The 14,591-nt window shown below is 30.1% G+C and overlaps 2 protein-coding genes across 2 annotated transcripts in view; both read left to right on the top strand.

Moving 5' to 3' along the window:
- LOC136972469 (33 kDa inner dynein arm light chain, axonemal-like) overlaps positions 1-14,591 on the top strand; it is a 138,219-nt gene that overhangs the window by 123,185 nt on the left and 443 nt on the right. The window contains exons 2-5 of the mRNA XM_067267068.1: positions 12,086-12,184; positions 13,950-14,056; positions 14,124-14,293; positions 14,367-14,545. Of these exons, the coding sequence (XP_067123169.1) occupies positions 12,092-12,184; positions 13,950-14,056; positions 14,124-14,293; positions 14,367-14,545 (549 nt within the window). The 5' untranslated portion in view covers positions 12,086-12,091. The remainder of the gene's footprint in view (positions 1-12,085; positions 12,185-13,949; positions 14,057-14,123; positions 14,294-14,366; positions 14,546-14,591) is intronic.
- LOC136972380 (tetratricopeptide repeat protein 38-like) lies at positions 1,084-9,943 on the top strand. Its single transcript, XM_067266955.1, has 13 exons — positions 1,084-1,259; positions 1,323-1,400; positions 4,096-4,177; positions 4,289-4,463; positions 4,531-4,704; positions 4,782-4,857; positions 4,933-5,052; positions 7,059-7,118; positions 7,181-7,298; positions 9,206-9,368; positions 9,462-9,612; positions 9,689-9,762; positions 9,842-9,943. Exons 1-13 carry the CDS (start codon positions 1,230-1,232, stop codon positions 9,930-9,932), a joined length of 1,392 nt encoding a protein of 463 aa, XP_067123056.1. The 5' UTR covers positions 1,084-1,229; the 3' UTR covers positions 9,933-9,943.

The following is a 14,591-nucleotide window of genomic DNA, read 5'->3' as shown; positions in this document are numbered from 1 at the left end:
GGCGTTGGTGAATATGCTTAAGGATCGCTTAAATTTTTAACAGATTAACCAGAGTCATCCATTAAAAAATCCAGCAACGAGTTACGTAACGTTCTCGGCTGTTAAGAGATTTTATTTTAAAGATATCTTTTATATTATTAATTATTATAAAATGGAAAAAAGTCTAATTTGAGGGTACAGATGAGTTTTATAAAGACAAAAGAATAGTAAATTTTATACAGTAATAAGTAAAATCTTCATTAAATCCGACTCCACTCAAAATACGATACATGACCTCCTCTATCTCTTCGTCCCCTTGACATAACACCAATGCTCCTTACCATGCCAAATTTCCTATCTTTATTATACCCCATCCTAGATTTAACAATCAGAGGCCAGTGTGCACAAATACGGTGGGAACCCCTCTTTAATAGTAGGCAAATTTGATGATTTAGAAAATTTACACAAAATACTGTACTTTCAACTAGATTTCAACTAAGAAATTGTAAATTTTATTTAAAAATAAAGTTATTGTAAACATACATATATTTTATTGTGTAAAACTAATTATTTTAATTTAATTGAAAAATACCTATGTAAACTTTTTTCCCGAAATTTTCCGATGTTTCATAGGTTTTTTTCCCGGGTTTGATTTTTTCTACCTGTGGTCCTCATGATTAGACCACACTAGGCTGTCGCGGTAATAGAAAAAAAAATTATGTTTAAAAACATAGGACCCCAAATGTCCTTATGTAAATCAGGCCCTGCCTGGGATATTAAACGAAATAGACGCTAACAATCACACCCACACGCGGGATTTTTACCCGTTTATTTGACTTTTACGGCTTCAGGGGTCTCCAAACGTGGAGATTTGCTAAAAACCCGGCGAGTCAAATTTGACACGATTTCATTACTTCCCTTGTTATGTACCGTACAGTACAGTAGCCTATACATAACAACCAGGAAAGTAAAACGGGGACACAAACTATAAAAATAACAACGTAAATTTCCGTAAATTTTTTTCTAATTTACAACTTTAACGTTCGCAATAAATATATTGTATTACTTGTATATAGAAAAATGCAGTTATAATGATTTAAATTAAAGCATATCTTAGGAATTATGACGTGTCTAATATACACCAATTAAGAGGGAAAAAGTTATCAAAAGTCAAGATGTTAATCGCTTCTGAGGTCAAGGAATAGCTGTTGTACTTCTCCAGAAGTAACTGTTGAGAGAAACTATTCACGATGAATCGAGATTCGTGGAGAGGAAGCAAAGTAAGATTTTTATTTTTTCGTTTATAAAATATTAAAAATGTAATCACGTTCTGTGAATTTTAGGATTGGGAAAATGAAGGTTTACCCTTATCCACTGGAAGTGATCACGCCTGCAAACTTTATGATGCAGCAATTACGCAGGTATTTATTTATTGTTATAATAATATATATACTGCATATATTTTTGATATAGGATATCCACAATCAGGTGCATTTCTTATCCCTGTAATTGAATTTAATTATCTACAGTTTACTTTAATAGATAAGATGGAGTGATTTGATTGGAAACGACATTGCACTTGTTAAGCCTGATGAAAAGTCTGTGTATAATAATATGGACTTTCACATATGTAATAGGTATCTAGAAATGAAGTTCTAAGTATCTATGTGTTGATTGGATTATTTCATTTAAATCTATTGTCACAATTAATCATTAGATTGCTATATAATTTTTCCATAATGGTTTACCATAATTTGGAATGGCAATCCCACACATTTACTTTAATTGTGGATAAAAAATCCAGGATATCGGGTACCTTTATGAAGATCCTTTAGAAAATAATAAAATTTAGTATTTATTAAGAAGACCTGATATAACTCGTAAGAGTGGCATGGGTCGGCATGACCCAGCCCTGGTCTATTTTGAATTGCCAAACTGTCAATGGTTGCATGTGGCCAGTACGACTCGGTACCTTCATAACTCCTTTCCCTCTCCAGGAACGTATAGTTGTTATTCAGTTTGCTTGAACACCTTAACAGGAAACATCTTTTGTACGTTGGCATGACCCACCGTGATTGATGGCCAGATGATCGAGCGGTCGAGGTGGCAGCTTACTGCTTTGGGGGACCCGGGATCGAATCTGGACCGGTCGGATAATCCTTGAAAATCTTTTGGGGAGTGGTCCAACCAGATATGTCGTGCCCCGTACCTCACCACCTGGCAGCCCCACTGTGGGCCTGGCCAAACCCATAATGGGCTTGCTAAAATGAGGCCCTCTTACTGCCACCAGGCAAGAAGAGATAAAAAAAAAAGACCCACCGTGACTCAATGTTTGCATAAAATTTCAATGCTTGCTTACAAAGAAATTAATTGTGATCTTGTTTTTTAATCAAAAAGGGCAATATTTTTTTCTGTTTTAAAATCATGCTTTAAGGGCATTAATCGTTCCATGTTTTTCAAGATGTTTTCAATTTTTAAGATAGTTGTAGGAATTACACTTAAATTTAATATGTAATCTTAAATATTATTCAGAGGTAAATTAAAGTTGTAGAAGTTATATACATATTTATTTAATTAGTTAATAGAATGGAAATATCTGAAAGACAAAAGTAAAAACAAAGTTAAAAGTTAGGATGAAAAACTACAGTGGTACCTCCTACTTCGAATGCAAAATTCTACAATCGATCTTGGAGTTCAAACTGCATGAGCAGTCAATGTGCTGGATGCAATCTGTTATATGTCCAAGTTGACTTTTGCTCTTGCATTGTGCTTGTATATTTTCAATGCTTCTTTTTGCTTTATTTTTGGTGTGTTTGATTATATATACTGTATTGTGTGTTATTCATTGATTTTAACAATTTCTTCCTGCTATTTTTCTTTATCGATAGTTGTTGTATCCTTTAGTTCAAAATATCCTGAATGGAACATTTAAGCCACATTTGACATGTTCCAAGTTTAGCACCTTCCCATATAACTTGCATTTTTTTTTTTTTTTATTGTTTGCATGTCCTTTTGAAACTCATGAAGTATAATATGCCCTACGTGCTTTTTATCCGAGGACCTTATGCGTTGATTTGATTAAAACAAAATGTGAACTAGAATTTTAAGCTTTTAAACAAGGAACAGAATCTTACACTATAATATGTTAAATTTCACAATTGTTATAATTGTCTCTCATTATTACAGCATGTTGTATCACAGGAAACAAAAAATAGTATTGTGCCGAACATTACAAAAACATGATAACATCTCTAAAAGAAATTTCTTGTATTGGACTTATAAAATCCCACTATCATTTGTGGTCTGTCCATCTGTCTGTTTTTCCTTAATCTTGAGAATGGAGTTAGATAAAAGACAAGACCAGATATGCAAATTTTAGGAGCAGGAGGTTCTGGTTAACTGTATACAAACTTCCTATGCAAATTGGAAGTAATTATTTCAATTTAAATATCTTCCTCTGAATGGTGTTAGATAGATGATTGGCATAACTCTATTGCTAAAGGAAAAGTATGATGTACAGGGGCAAGACACTACTAATTTGAGGTGGAGAGCATATATTTCAAATTAAATTAAAAATATGATTAAAAATTGCAGCTTTGCATTGTCACAATGTCACAATAAATAATTGCTCAATATTAATATTATTTTACCAGCGAATATTTATACTCAATATTATTATTAGAGCATAACTTACAAATAAGCATACTGGAGAAATTATAGCTTATTTTAATTATTTTAAACAAATAAATGAAGCATTCATAAAAATCAATGTGATTAGACCCAAAATCAAATTATTTCAATTTAATGGTTTATTTATTTTAATTGAGAGCCATGTATTTTATGAAGCACAACAGAATTTCTCAGAATCATTTAGTCAAAAAATTTGAATAATAAAGTTTAGCTTCTTATTATTAATATTTTCTTTAAATTTATTGAAAAATTGATACAGTACTCTTATTACTACTTTATAAAATTTTATTTTATAGCATACCAATTTAGTTTGCTTAAGTTGTAAGTTTTTTAATCTTAATTTTAAATACAGTATCTTATTTTTGTTATTATTTAATTATACACAAAATTATAGTTTATTTTAAAAGTTTTACATAAAATTATTAGTATACTGGCTGGTACGAGGATAGTCTTTTCGGTGGATTACAGAAGACAATTGAAAGTATAAAAGCAACAGACCCAAATTTTGGTGCGTTAAATAAACTATAATTAATTAAATTTACATTATATTTTGTTCATTCATTGATGGAGAAAGAATTATTTACAATATTACAAATATTTTCTCTGTATTCTCATGTAGTTATGGGTCATGTATTGTCTGTGGGCTTGAATTTAGTTGGAGCAGGTCGTTCAAAAAGATTAGACAAATTATTCCAGAAAGAAATAGATGATTTATGCTCCCTTTCTCAATCACAAAAGTTTCTCACAAATAGAGAAAAACAACATGTAGAAGCTGTTAAACTATGGTCTGAAGGGTAAGTTATATCTTTCAGATATATATTGTTATATATTTCATTTTTATATTAAAATTTATCAATTTAGACTATTAGATGAAGCTACTATTGTTTGGGAAGATATATTATTACATCACCCAGAAGATATTTTAGCTTTAAAATTAGCTTACATTACGTATTTTTATCAAGGAAAATCTACACAGATGAGAGATTCAGTTGCTAGAGTTATGCCTTATTGGAAGATTCATAATCCTCTTCACAGGTAGAATATACAAGTAATATTGAAGATATATGTAACAAATTTGTATTTTTTATACTTTTTATGCTTTATAATTTTAGTTATTTATATGGACTGTATGCATTTGGATTAGAAGAAACCAATCTATATCGAAAAGCAGAAACAATGGCAATAACAGTTAAGTGTGAACAAATTATATAAAAAAATTGTTTTAATATTTTCATCATATAATAATAATGTTATTACTATTAGGGTTTAGAAATGAATTCCAAAGATGCGTGGGCAACTCATACTCTGGCCCACGTTTATGAAATGGAAGGAAGAGTTACAGATGGTATCAATTTATTTAGTTCTACTGAATCAGATTGGGTGGTAAGAAACTATATTAATAAATGAAATATTTTTTAGTTTTGGAAAATAAAATATTTTTTGTTAATAAAATAATAAACTAAATATATATGAATTCTATAGAAAAAACAAAATGTATATTTGTAAATTTGAGAACTTAAATTTTTTATATAAATATTTTGATTATTAATAAAATATATCAGAATTATATATAATTTATCTTTCCATTTATTGGGTATTTAATAATGTTGTTAACAATGTATAAATGACTAATAGATTTTTTTCATTAGATACAGATATGTATATAATAAGTAGATTATAATTAAAAATATAGATAAATGGAAATTTTTATAATTCTTTTATCGTATTGTTGTTGATTTCTTCATATCCTCAGAATATTATAAAATTTTTTCAATATAGATGTGTGTTGATTTTAATAAACACTGTAATTATATTTTCACACATCTTTTGGTTTATATAGCTGTCAAAGTAAGTTCTTTTATAACAAGAAAAAATACATTTCACAAGACTGTAGAAGACCTCCACTTTCATACAATCATGTCATATATTTTGTTGGCATTTCATATTGATCAAACTATAGTATCCAGGAACACACCTATATATTATATTAATTAAGAATTAGTTGCAAAAGTTGATCATTTAATCTACAGAATAACTATCTCTGGAATAGATTTAGCCTTGTCACTAATCTAAAGAATAAGATATGCCCTTCAGATGATTTACTTTGATTTTGAAGATACATATCATCTAGATAGCCAAATAATTCTTACTGTGCAGTCATATTACTAAGAACAATGGAAAGTGAGAAGAATGAATGAAAAATGAGTTTGTGAAAGCAGGTGGACGTGTTTGAGTGTCGAGAAAAATATGTATTAGTAGATTTTATATATACTATCTACAATATGTTAACATACATACCTAATAGTGGGAAGTGATTATTTATTATGTTATATAAAGTTTTATGTTAATTGTAAAAGTTAACTAAAACTGTAGCTCAATTTAAAATTGCTATACAATATTATAGGATGTGATTTTTGTCAAAAAAAATGTTCTGTAATTGTTAGAATAAATTTTGTTTAAATAGTCTAAATCAGTGAATCAGTGGTTCTAAATCAGTGGTTCTCAACTGGGGGTCCACAAAAAAAAATACCGAATTGTGGGTTGATGGTGATATTTTAGTGATCGATATGGTAATTGTACTTGAGAACAATTATTTTACTAAAAATTAAATTTTCACAGTATTCACAATTTCTTTATTACTCATTTCTTGCATAAGGGTTAAAATATAAATTATTTAAAATGTTGAATACATATACGACATATATATTCCATTGACAAAGATCAAAGATATATATATATGTATATACTTACTATTTCTTTTTTTATACAATTCCTTTCTTTTTTATTAGTGAAAAATATAAGGTTTATTCTATGGGGTCCACAAAAAAAATTAACAGGAAAAGGAGTCCATGAGTAAAAAAGAACCACTGGTCTAAATAAAGATTATCCAGATCAGAATCAGAATTGATGTTGTTCCTTTGCTAAACTACAGAATAAATTTTTCCACTCAAAATTAGCTAGTTAACATAGCTGGCAGTTTACTTATGAAATACAAGATTAAAATTTCTGCAATCAACCCTAAATCTGTACAGTATATGACATGTGAAATAAGTTTTCCAGGAATCAATACAGTTATAATATTGAAAGATTGATTATTATATTTTAACAACTATAATTTTGTTTTATGTGATATTATTAATTTAAAGTTAGAATTTGTAGTGCAGTACTTTAGTTACCCTTTCATTGTCATCAATATTATTAAACTGTTTTACTGCTATTAATATTATTAAAAATTCTACTACTATAGTTTATACATTTCAATATTAAAATATTCTTTTGAAATGTGCAAAACATGTAAACTGTCTTATAGTTATTTTAGCATTTTTATATTATTTTTACAAAATTATCCTTTAAATAATTGTATTTTATCTTTAAAATTATTTATTTAGTCTTGTGGAATGTTGGCCACTCACAATTTTTGGCATTGGTGTCTTTGTTATATTGAAAAGGTAAGAGTTTATTATTCGATATTATTTCTTAGATGAAAGTATTAATCCTGTATTTCTTAAAGAGTGAATATGAGGCAGCTTTTGATATTTTTGATCGAGAAATAAGCAAAAGAATGAAAGCGGGAACTATGCTAAATATTGTTGATGCCACATCACTTTTATATCGATTGGAACTTGAAGGTAATTTATTAAGATATTTAACTGTTCTAAGTCATTAACCAGAATATAAATACAATCATAACAGAGAATATATTCATGAATGGATCTAATTTATGTGTAGTCATGTTTTTCATAAATTGTTTTTTTATGTTGTCTGTTTGTGGTTCTTTATGTAAAGTTTTTAATAAATTTTTAGATAAAAAACATTTAGCCCATTCTGATGTAGGGATGTTGGAGAATATTAATATACAGAATATTTTTCAGTGATTTTGTGGATTTGTTTTTATATATAGAGAAATTCATACTCATAAAATAGTAATTTTTTATGTTGTTAAATTTTATTGTTGTTTAAATTGTAATGTTTGAATGTTTCGTTACAGCAATTATTTCATTTAGTTTAACTGTATTTCTAAATTTATTTTAAAAGTTTTCATGGATGCAGTCATAATAATTAGAATAGTTTAAGAACATTTAAAACTAAAAATTTCTCTTAAACTCTTCACTTTTATGTATTTGAAAAGACTGCGAGTAATCAGAATTATGAAATTTTATTAGGACTTTACAAGTATATTTTATTTATATACAGGGTGCTCCAAAAAGTTTCCATACATACAAAAGTGATATAATTTTATGCACAAAACATTAAAATGTCAGCATTAAGATTTGTGTCGATGGATTGATGGAGTAAGGTAATGGAACACGTGGGTGAGCTGTCAATGAGGTAACTTCTAGCAGTACTTCTTATTTGGAAACTGGATTCTGTTTAGGTGTTAAACATACGAAGAAAACCCAGAACAGTGCATGGTGGCCAGCCCAATGGTCAGGCACAAATCAATGACCAACTACCAATGTTCAATGATTTTATTTATTCAGCCATAGGTGGGCTTGATTTGTGTCACTGTATGGAGACTTTTGGGACACCCTGTATACCATATAAGAGACTATACTTTATTTACATTAAATATAGAAGAAAATAATTATTTCATTTTGTTTAATTTAAAGTAAATCTGTTATTTAATTGGAGGATTCTACAGCTATTTTTTGTATTATAATTAACATACATAATTTTATATTTTTTTAGTTAATATATTAAATAATAAAGTTTAATAGAATCATAATTAACACATTGACTATTATTGTGTTATTGGATGAAATGCTCTGACACCCTTCTCAACTATGCACTTAATACATGTTAACAAATTCAGTTTTGCATAGGAGGTGCAGTACTCAATTTATTTTATGCTTTGGCAAAAGTCATATCAAAAGCTTATTTTTGCAAAAAAATACTAAACCTGAAAAATGTATGATCAGTTCATGCCAAGTATATTCGAAAGATAAAAAAAACAATTATTATTATTATTTTCTGGTATGACAAGAGAAGTTATTTCTCTGTAAAGAAAAATGTTTCTTCGAAATATCACTAATAAATACATTATTTTATGAATTTTAATGATTGTTTCAGTTATTTCTATTCTGGTACCATAGCTTACTTCTCAGTCATATTTCAGAGGTTAACTGCCTGTCATTTACATCTATTTACTATATGTTCATTTCTGGAACTAAATTCACAACCGCATTTTGAGAACTCATATGTGGTGTTTGGTAATACGGCCAACCATGATTTAACTCGTTTTCAGTAGTCAATGTATTATTATTTTTCTCATACTGAAATTTATAACATGTAATTTATAGTCAAAAATAAACGATCCATGAAACAGGATTTAAGATGAAATATTTTTGGTATGTGTGTTTATTTTATTGTAAATAGAAATTCAAAAAAAGCATTTTTAGTGAATATAATAAACAGTTATTTAAAACAGGGCTAAAAACTATAATGAAAGTATTTCATATGACATATCAATATTTTAATAATACAATTATAAAAAATTTCTCATTTTATTAATGGTAATGTTAAATATTATAAATAGGATGTAACGTAAAAGATCGTTGGAACGAAGTTCATAATATATGTGCTCCTCATATTGAAGATCATCTTTTAGCTTTCTACGATATCCATCTTTTAATGTCTTGTCTGGGAGGAAAGCAGGAAGAAAGCCTACAAAAGTTTTTGGACACTATTGAATTAGGAAGGTGCTTCATTTTATTAATTTAAGTTAATAAAATATGTTCTGAGAATGTTTTGTAACTACATTGATCATTTATACTCAATTAATATATTTTTAGGAGTAATAAAGTTTATAATAACACTTGGAATATACAAGAAAAATTATGCAAGGCTTTTGTTGCATATAATAATGGAGATTATGAAACAACCGTTAATCTATTGCATCCAATAAGATATGAAATCATCAAAATTGGTGGGAGTCATGCACAGGTACAGTACAGTATAATTTACATCATTATTTTAACATAATTTCACAAATGATTTCCTTAAATTTTTCATTATTTAGCGAGATGTATTTAACTTGTTATTGATTTCTGCTGCAATTAAATCACCTTTAACTGCTCATCATAAAATTGCAAGGTACCATTCAGTTATAAAAATTTTTTTTAATGTTACAATAAACGTATTCTTTTAACTTTAAATATTATTTTTCCTATAGAAATTTATTAATTGAGCGAAAGGCATCGAAAGAAAACTCCCCAATGACGGAACGTCTTATTGCAAAAGCACTGGCTTGTCATGCTGATTAGCTGTATATTGTCTCTGCAATTTTTATATATTGTTATAATAGTATATCAAGGAATTGTTTTTCTTATAAGAAATATTAAATTCTATTTTTATATAATTATATAAGAAATTTGTTAAATAAAATTTATGTGGGTGGTTATTAAGATCTTACAAAGAGAAATTTTTTATGTTTGAGTTATTTTTATAATTAAAAATAGTGGAAACTTTTTTAAAAAAATGAGAATGTTCATAAATTATACGTACTCAAGTAATGAAATATTGAAGTATCAGAGGCATCCCCTTGGCAGATCGCCCACGTGGCACCTGTCCTTGCACAAATAACACCAAATCAATACGTTGGATGGCCGAGCAGTGAAGGTGGCAGCCTACCGCTCTGGGGGACCCGGGTTCGAATCCCAACGAGTCGAAAACTCCCCAGGAATTTTTCAGGGGGTGGTGCGTCCAGATACATCGGGTTCCATCCCTCACCCCATTGTGGGCCTGGCCGAACCCATAATGGGCTGGCAAAAAGAGTGCACAGTGCCCACAGGGCAGAAAGTTAAAAAAATAAAAAGAATAAGCACGTCGTCTTAACTAAGCCCCAGAGAGAGATTTCCACTTTGCATCAGCATAATACTTCTCAGTTTTTAACTCTCCGCCTTTGTGAGCACTGAGAGCATGGGCAGATGGGGATATTTTAAGGGTGCAGAGGAAATTTGACTTGCCCGAAATTTTGAACAAATAAAAACATAAATACCTATTTTTAATTTGCCGTCGCCAATATTTTGTTAACCGTTTTGCTCTCTCTGTCTGATATCTTTGTTTTTGCTTTGCAACATGCTCCCCAACTCGTATGTCCAAGACTAAGAGAACCTTCTTTCATACCCACCGGCGGGTATGAAAAAAAAAGGTTCTCTTATGAAAACCAGTTCCCTAGACTCCTAGATAACCGCTTATAAAAACTCCCGAGTTTCCGTCCAGTACTCGAACCCGGGTTCCCCAGTGTGTCAGATTAACAGCTTTACCGCCTCGTATTATCGTGGTGTATGAAAACTGCTTGGGATAAATCCTAAGTAGTGTGGCTGAATGCCATTTGTGTAATATATAGTTATATTTTATTTTAACTTATAATATATTTTTCCTTCTCTTTCCTATTCATATTATCTTTACTTCCTGGAACCCTTCCCTGACCGGTGCTTAACGGCTTAACAATAGGTGACCCCATTATGGACAATAGGACTGTACGCAGCCCTCAGGGGTAGAACCAAGACAAAGAGTCACTTTTGAGTCAGAGCTGAAGGAGGAAAGACGAGAACGAGAAAGCTCCCGAATACGTCTTCGAGACCACGTGGGTGAAGACAAAGAGAACTTTATGTGTAGTGAAAGTGTTGACTGTTTTTTTTTTTCTCGTGATTAAGAAGAGATTCGTCATCTACACCGTTATATGTACCGTTATGTGCACCTCATTGCATTAGCACCAAAATAGTTGGGTACCCATTCCTTTTTTTTTCTTCTCCTATCAGTTATTTTATTGTCATAAATTCTTCTATCATTCTTCATTAGTTGTAATTAATTATAAGTTTAGAATTAAGGTCTATATACGTTTGTAATCGCCCTTTTTGTAAAATAATTATCTATGTATCGGAATAGTCGTCACGAGACCTGAGGCTTATATCATTATATTTTTGTCGGGTTCCGTACTAATACTACCTGTGTTGGAGATAGAGATATTATAGCTGGCATCCCACAACCCTTCCTGTATCTATATACGCGAATAAAAGATCCTGTTGTAAATATTTATACCAGTTTCTTTGTGTACCACATTCGCGATCTTCACAGTAGATAATAGGATTTATCCCAAGCAGTTTTCATATAAAAGTATATTTGATACTCATAAATTTGATTATTTATTGGAAAATTACTAATTAGTATATATTAGTATTATTTCGTTATACGGTAATATTTCTTAAAAATGTGTTTTTTTTAAATTCTTTTAAAAAAATTTATATATTAAAAAATCGTTTTAAGAATATTTAAATGCAATGTTTAAAATAATTTTTTTTTCGAAAAAATTCGAAAAATACATTTCTTCCGCCCATGCTTCCATAGCAACAAAAGTAAACAATCGATTGGGGATAGAAACAAAAAATATTCGATTTAACGTTCGAGGAAAAATAAATAAATGGCTTCTTCGCTTATCGAATCCTCATCGTTAGTAAAATATGACACTCCGATCCTCATTACGGAGAAAAGTGACGATGTGACAAAATTACAGGTAATTAATTAATTAATATTCATTTAGCGGGTAATAGAACAGGGTTAATGTTACCTTAGGTGCCAAGATGGCGGCTCGTCTCTGATTCCAGCAAAGAAACAGTGGAACGCACGTTCTAACCTCACCTAACCTATTCTAATAATTATGATAATTTATTAGTGGGACGCACGTTCTAACCTAACCTATTCTGTTTCCTTGCTGGAATCAGACTAGCCGCCATCTTGGAACCATAGGTAACATTAACCAAAACGGTTTAGTACCATTTATAGCGTATTAATGTGGCCTTAATATATGTGACTTTTATTGGCAAAATTAAATATAATTAAAATAAATCGATAACTCTATTAACGATTACACAGATTTGCATTATTCTGATAATTAATAATATATAATTTATTTTTTTAAATAAAATCTCGTAACAGATGGCGCCACACACAATTTTATTTTAAACAATTATTAAGTTTGTTAACCAAATAAATATTTTTTAAAAAACTAAATAAAAAAAAATATATATATATATATATATATATAGTTGAAATACGAGAGTCGCATTCTCTATTGAAACTGTATTTTATATAAGGGATATATATATTTTCATAATTAAATATAAAAGAGCTGTGGTTTGGCCACTGTGGACATTTATATTAGAAAATTATATCTACTTGTTAATGAACACAAAACCATCTTCTTTCAAATGTATAGAATAACGAACGTCGACTCCATTCTTGGTGCACAGTTTTTGGTGGCACTCCGACGAGCCAGTTTCGCATGAGAGATGTTCTTATATCTATAGATGAAACACGACATTGAAGATTATTATTGATTAAAAACACTGCAGACAGAAATTTTCATTTTTAAATGAGATTTTGAAATTTTGTATCACACCTACCGTATTTTTGCATATATAAGGGCATGCACATATACAAAATTCGCTTATTTTCGTATCTTTGAAACATGTATCCCTTAATATTTGATAGTATGATTCTAATAACCAACTAAAATGCAATGGATTTTACTGTTTTCGATGGCTCCTTGCCATTAGTTGTAATAACCAGTGACCGCAGCCCGCCAATGGCTGAGAGGATAAAAGTACCAAACACCAGTAATTGGTCGTGAGTTAGCGCTCGCCCACGTTTTCCGGGCTTTCTTCACGTTAGTGACACCTAAATAGGGACTAGTCCCATAAAAGACCTATCACTCATTTGTCGCACTGTTGCTATATATGAATAAAAAGTAACCAGTGATCACAATAAAACAGCACTTCTTGTATATAACATAAACAATGATTTAATACATGAATACTTACTATATAACTAAAAAGCGACACAAAACACCAACCATACCAAACATAAGCAGTTAAGAACTTTTTCATTGGTACAGTTTGCAAGGGAAGATCAACTGCATTTATCTATAGTGGGTACGTGAACACACAGAATTTTAATTATTATTTATTACTTAAGATATTTTCTCACAGTCGAAAAGGAACCTTTTAATATGCCATTTATGACAAATTGTCTTGAAGATATATTCTGCAAACCTCAGGCACAGCTACTATCTCCTTTTCAAGTTGCTAACTTTCAAAGGCACCTGACAATTGAAGACCCCAAGCTGAGACTGTTCTATGATCCTCCACTCGGCATGCTCTTGCATGTGTGGAAATACGGTACGAGAACTTTGTGGCATATGGTCTAGTGGAAAACAATCACAAAATTTATTTAGTTACACACATTCTGGATGTAATAATGTTATTTACTTTGGTTTTTAGCGATCCAAATCAGCTCCCGTTAGTCATCCAACTACAGTTAAAATCACCAAAGCTGAAAACATAGAAGTGGATAAATCGGAAGTGTTAAATAAGATTCTTCAGCCTAGGTATTTTTTCGCTTTGCTATAATCTTACTGTTATTTATGACTAATAAATTAAATATTTGTAATTAAGGAAAATAGAAGATAACGGACATATATTGATTCAACATGTCTCAAGTAGCCCAGCAACTACTGGAGATGTTCTCAATTTGCAAGAACAGCTAGATCAAAAGTTGGTTCAACAACAAGCACGAGAAACTGGTATTTGCATGATTAGAAGGAAATTGTATGACCAGTGCTTTGGTACATTTAAAATTCTTTGGTAGTTTAATAAATGTTTCTTTGAAAGAAAAACAAAGCATGCGTGATTTTACAGATGAACTCATTCGTCAAATAACAATAAATTGTGCGGAGCGTGGATTACTGTTGTTAAGAGTTCGGGACGAATTTCGCATGACTTTAGCTGCTTGCGAAACACTTTACGAAAGTAGCATAGCCTTTGGAGTACGCAAAGTATTGCAGAGTAAGCAGAATAAGTTGGATACAGAAGTAGAAGTAAGTTTATAAGATCTGGATAAACTAGTGTAATAAAACTTCCACT

Source organism: Centruroides vittatus, unplaced genomic scaffold, assembly GCF_030686945.1.
Source record: "Centruroides vittatus isolate TY-2023 unplaced genomic scaffold, ASM3068694v2 contig_1057, whole genome shotgun sequence".
Lineage (NCBI taxonomy): Eukaryota > Metazoa > Arthropoda > Arachnida > Scorpiones > Buthidae > Centruroides > Centruroides vittatus.
The sequence above is the reverse complement of the archived record's forward strand: the minus strand, read 5'-3'. Positions and strand labels throughout refer to the sequence as shown.